The following is a 6,000-nucleotide window of genomic DNA, read 5'->3' on the forward strand; positions in this document are numbered from 1 at the left end:
AGAACCCCATCTAGGCTCACAAGCAAGAGATGACTTGTGCAAGAGACATGACGGCTAATAGCAAAGACCCGCTAAACAAGTAGGGATCAACACAGAAGGGGGACAAAAACACTCAAGGTGGTCCGAGACAACCCATGGAGAAAGATTGGAGGTATCAGAAACATGAGCAAGAGGTGAGCTCTCCCAACCAACATGTCTCGATCCTCCATGTGAACTTGGCAATGGGGAAACCCAAACCCAAATGGTGCTAGCCCTATTGTTGCTAGCTAGCAAGGAGTTGTGATGCAAGCCCACCATAGTTGGCAAACTCCCCTCAATCCTGAGTCATCATCAAATGAGAAGGAGTCGTGTAGCTCGGAAAAATAGTGAGTCCCTTGCAAAGTGATACAGCCCCCAAGTGTGTTGCCTCCACAGTCACTCCTATTTCCTCCAAGTGTGTTGCCTCCACAGCCACTCATACTAGCTCCACTTGCATCACCAAGTTTGTATCCAAAGCATCTTCATACAAATCGGCAAAAGCAAATCCTTGCAATTTGCTATAGAGAAGAAGCAAAAGTTTCGAAAGCTTTTCATCCAATCGATCCTCGCCCATCGTAAAGAGTTGGCTTAGGTACAAATTGTAAGACTCACAATCCAACCTGCACAACTCAACACAAGACAAGAGAATCCAAAAAGGCAAACCTCTACTACAGCAGTTAATGGAGACTTATATAAGTATCATCTCCAAGAGCCCAAGTATGAACCAACACGTTTCTTTTCATTTCCTTGAACCCACCTTACTATCCAAACTTGGATAGCACTTCTACACCACACCCCCATCCTCAATCATTCTTAGCCGCAATCTGCCACAAACACTCTGAATCTCTAACCTCACATACACTCCAAATCACCAACTAGAGTTCTCTTCACCACTCACAGTAGACACGAACAAAAGGAGGAGAAGTCTGTGTTTGATGATCACATTGTCTCCACCACAATGATGATTCATTAAAGACCCTACGATGCACTTTTATCCTATTTAGAAATCGCATAGCTGATCGATCTTTTCTTGTTTTGCAATTTTGCCTAACCTATATCATCACTTTTAATGATAAGGCTGTCCTACTCTACCATGTCATCAAAACATTTATTTCAAATGTGTCAATCTGGTCAGCCAACTAAGGATTTTTGACAACCTGCTGCCCACCATCATGCATGCCATCACCATGACCTATCTCACCATGTTTTGCTGGTGCTACACATGCGACCTACCTCTTGTGCAATCCTTTTGTCATAAGGCTCTTTACCACATCATCTACCTATCCCATCACCTGCCCAGCATATGAGCATGTGTATGTGGGCAATGCCACGTGCATTACATATTCTACCTCCCATCAATATTCAGGATTCTCTCTCTCTCTCTCTCTCTCTCTCTCTCTCTCTCTCTCTCTCTCTCGTGTGTGTGTGAAGAAGTTTGAATTAATGTATTTACATCACACCTTCTAGCGATCCAAGCATGATTAAAGACTAGCAGCCAACACTCATGAAGCCAGGGCTATGAAAACACCATGCTAAGGAACAAAAGAAGAGGATACTAAAGTGGGACCAAAAGGCCACCAAAACACATCACTCAAATATCATGTGGACAGCACAACAAGAGTGGAGCGAACAATATACAACCAAGGAACAGCCACATCAGCGAGGAGCACATCCTGCTAAATCATGAAAGAGATCTGCAATAACAATAATCCATGAAGACAAGCCACATGACCACGGATACCTAAGGCCGAATCAAAAATGAAGGCATTACAAGTACACTAAATGTGCAAAGAGCCATCCATCTAGGAAAATGGAAGAGGCAAGGATGATCTAACTACAAAGTGGCAAAGAAGGCATCTTGCCCATGATCCAAGAACAGATGGGTGCCTACTATTGAGTCACCAAGGTCAACACATGGGAAACGAACTCTAAATCTATCTCACAATAGGGCAAAAGAGGAAGAGATGAATTGGGATCTCATGGCATGCAGTGCAAAAGATACAAGGGTTATAGAGGATCTTGCAAGTACACAAAATATCCCCAATGGAAAGACCCCCAGTAAACACCCTCAATAACACACACACACACACACACACACACACACACACACACACACTCTCTCTCTCTCTCTCTCTCTCTCTCTCTCTCTCTCTCTCTCTCTCTCATAATAGGTTATTGTATTGATTACAAAAAAAGTGTAAGATTACAAGATGCACGGTGGCTCTAGGCCATCATGCATAGACCAAACGTAACAGATCCAGCAAATACAAAAGGACAAAAGTGCAAGAGGCATGCTTGAGCTAGACTATCTACTTCACAAAGGATCAAGATTTTTTACGAGATTTGGTTGCATTGACTTGGGCCTTTGCTGCCAATGTCTCCAATACACCATCTTCAAAGAAGTCTCCCAGTACTACAAAGGGATTGGGTCGTTGATGTTCGGCCCACAAGGAAGAACGCCCGTCTGGAGGATGGGTGGTGGAACCTGGATACTTGCGATCCAATGGAGTGATAACTCTATCAACAACATCAAAGACCAGCTGAACTAGAGGGCCACAAGTGCATAGCAATGACTAGCTCAATTGTTGTTGTTGTGGTTGTTGTTTGGGGGGCAGTGGATCCTTGGCAAGGGTGGGAAGACGCATTGGAGAATTTATGCCGGCAACGCGAATAACTATGGAGGGGGGCCTGTGAAAGCAAAGAAGGATTAGCAAGTGCTATGGACACAAAAGTCTTTTCCCTTATTGTGTCCCATCCTTGTGTTTTCAAAGTTGAAGAAGAAGCTAGTTGCTTGCCTTTAGACTGAATGGGATGAATAATCCATTGTTGGGTAAAAGTTGGAGCCATGTTTTCGTCCTTATCCATGGGCTGATCCACCAAGGTGCTCTTTTGGTTAGAACATTCGACCATGAAATGACCCAGTTGACCACACAAGCAACAATGACTAGCGAAAGTACCAAAGAGGGCCACATGCCGCTACAATTGAGGCACAACCAATTGGGTCTCTCTTTGGCGGTATCCCACAACATACACAGTTTGTTTCTATTGGCTACCTTTAAACTTGGGGGTACCAACACATGGCTCATGGCAACCATTGCATCCTTGAGAAGGGCCTAGTAAACAGCTAGGAAACTCTCCACTTCCACCCAAATGGGACATTCTTGTTTGAGTAAAACTTGAAAATCTACCATTGGACGCGATGAGACAATATACATCAACTATTTATTAAAGAAAAGGGCCTGCTTATTGAGGAGAAGATCCCATGCTGAAGTACAAAGAAACACAACCTTGTAGAATCCACACGGACCAATGAAAGTCTCCTCTACACAATCAATCTAAAGGATAGATGTCAACTATTGATGAATCCTAGCAAGCATGGGAATCCGGTCAGTGAAGAGAATAATGCCTCACTCGTGAAAAGTAAAAAATGAGCAAAGAACCTCCTAAATATGCACTTGTATATCCAAAATCTCCTCCTCCGTGCAACTAAGAATAGCTCGATGGTTATGCTTGGCATATTCCTCCAAGAGAGTAAGCGCCAACTCAAGTAACTATCCCCAATTTGGTTCTCGCATATCCCACAAAGTAGAAGCCACCTAAGCATACAAGCGAGACAAACAATCACCCAAGTCAAGGGCCTCAGAAGCAACAGCAAATTCATCATGGAGATGCTCGCTACGTTTGATAGAAATTTTCCCCTAAATTAGCAAAGGGACCAAACAACATGTTACACGCCAATATTGTTACTAGAGATCAAAACTCGAATCAAAACTGAGAATGATAACATGTCATCTGACTAACACTATTGTGCTGGTCAAAAAATTGTTCCTAAGCATGTCCATGGGTGTGTATGGGTGTGCAGGTGATATCTATACACGAGTGTGTGTACACGGGTGCATGTGTGTGGAAGTGATATGTATGTGTGTGTTAACATGAGACATAAGCATGAATAGGAAAGCTGAAATGCACCAAGGCTAGTAAAAAGACCATTAATTGTGTAAAATGGATTGATTCCACACAAAGTTATGAGTGACTTATATACAGGAATAGAATACATCAGAGTACGAACACGTAACCATGCTTCTGGAGGAGGGGAGGTGTGTGCATGCGCACGTGTGCATGCGTGTGTGGGCGGTGTGCACGTGCATATGTACATGTGAATCCACCTGCCAATGGCTCGGCAGTGCCATGTCTATAATTTAGCATAAGAAGCACGAAAAGACCTGGTGAGGATCCTCGGAAGGAATGATATAGGCCTCAATGCCAGCAGTCTCGAGGCACTTTCTCAATTTGACGAGCTTCTCATCGGGGGGAGGGCTAGCTTTCTTGGAGGCCTTTCGAGCCGACGAAGGCTCGGCGAGGAAGGGCCTAGAAGAGGAGCTTGCAAAAACCGGGCAGCAGCATATCCTGCTGACGCTGTTCCCCCTCCTTCTCGTCCTCCTCTTCGATTCTTCTGCAGCCGGGAGGGCGCACGACCAGGTGAGGAGCTTCGATGTCTCCGCAGAGACGATGGCGGGGTTGAAATTCCTGAGATTGAATGGTCTGGAAGGGGGAGACCAGACGAGTGCGGGGGGGGTGGTGGCAGCCATGGCGCACCGCGCACGAGTGAGAGATTTCATTTCTGTGTTGCCCCCGAGCAAAAATCCTGTTGTGCCGTATTGATCGGTTTAGTTTATTGAAATGGTGAATCAATAGACGTATTAAAAGAGCGCTTTGATGAGGAAAATCGAGTCTTACGGGCTTAATAATTGAAGTATTAATGAAAAGGATTGCACTTTGGACCAGCGAGATCTAATCCTTTTCTTCCAGTAATGACCGCTGCATATCGCAGTGCTCACAAAAACCCGAGGTTTATTGCAAAAATGAATTGGAATTCTCAAAAAATCCTTTCTAAACTTTTAAGTTAAAAGCTTTTCTGTATCTACTACCAAAAATGTTCCTAGAGAGCCCTGCAAGTTCTTCCTAATTCAATGTTTTCAACTACTTCGATTTTTTTTAGTACTCAAATAATATAAATCATATGGCGCTCGAATCAAATTAGAAATTTTAGGGTATTTTGCTATTTTTATTAAATAGACCTAGCTATAAACGAAGAGTGACAATGAAGAGCCAATAAAATGACATTCACTGCCTAAAATTGACGTCTATTTTTCCTATTTCTTGGCATTTTTTCTCATCGAAACAAGTTTAAAATTTTTGCATTTGTCAAATAGTATGTCTTGTTTAAGATTGTGTTTATCAAATGACATATGTACTTAGAATCTAGATCATTATAACATTATTCCAAGTAAATGAAAGGAATACATTGTTTAAAGGTTTTTACAAAGTCCAAAAATACATAAAACTTTTACTTGGTGTAAATTTTCAACCCACATTAAGCTTATCATAACTATAAATGGCTTTTAAAGATTGCATCTTTTGTGCAAAACTATCACTAAATTGGGGTGTGGTGTGCTTTGCCTTTGCAGGTAGCTCCTTATCAACACTTTTACCCTATGCAACATACCTAAGGGTGACAATAGATAGCACACTCTTATTGACTTTAAAGAGTCTAGCAATACTTGCAGTTTTAGTCTGTTGAGAGGTTTTTTTAAATGCCATATCATGCTCCTCTTACTTTCAAGACGTCCACAATCACTAGTGAGAGTTGGGCATAGCATCAACCTAAAACTCGTGAAGTCTCATCGATGATTTGGCAAGCTATGAATGTGACTCTAAATCCGCATAATATCAAAGAGGGTTGGGTAGACCATGTCCTCCCACACGTCTCTATAGGCAATAGCTCTAGTTGGGATAACATCATAAATGATTTCTTAAGAGAATCTACGGATTTGTTGAAATCATCTTTGATAATCATATCTTAGGAAGTTTGGATAAAGAGGATTTTGCCCAGTTCTTGGTAGTGGAACACTTGAGTTGTTATCGAATGTGCCCTCCCCCTCCTCCTTCAAACATTTATAGCCCATTTGAATGATGGGAGAT

General features: G+C 42.5%; 1 protein-coding gene across 4 annotated transcripts in view; it reads right to left on the bottom strand.

The window, feature by feature from the left end:
* Positions 1 to 4,693, bottom strand: part of LOC148025096 (Metallopeptidase M24 family protein) — a 170,229-nt gene extending 165,536 nt beyond the window's left edge. For 3 of the 4 annotated variants that reach the window (XR_015693401.1, XR_015693402.1, XM_087694805.1), the window contains exon 1: positions 4,242 to 4,693. Coding sequence is in view for 1 of the 4 variants with exons in the window: in XM_087694805.1 (XP_087550931.1) it covers positions 4,242 to 4,637 (396 nt within the window). In the remaining 3 variants the exon portion in view is untranslated. Of the gene's footprint in view, positions 1 to 3,458; positions 3,615 to 4,241 lie in introns of all 4 variants that reach the window. The other variant, XR_015693403.1, reaches the window with a different exon arrangement.
* Positions 4,694 to 6,000: the final 1,307 nt, after the last annotated feature.

This window comes from Lygodium microphyllum, chromosome 15 (assembly GCF_053477565.2).
Source record: "Lygodium microphyllum isolate KBCC chromosome 15, Lygodium_microphyllum_v1.1.10, whole genome shotgun sequence".
Classification (NCBI taxonomy): domain Eukaryota; kingdom Viridiplantae; phylum Streptophyta; class Polypodiopsida; order Schizaeales; family Lygodiaceae; genus Lygodium; species Lygodium microphyllum.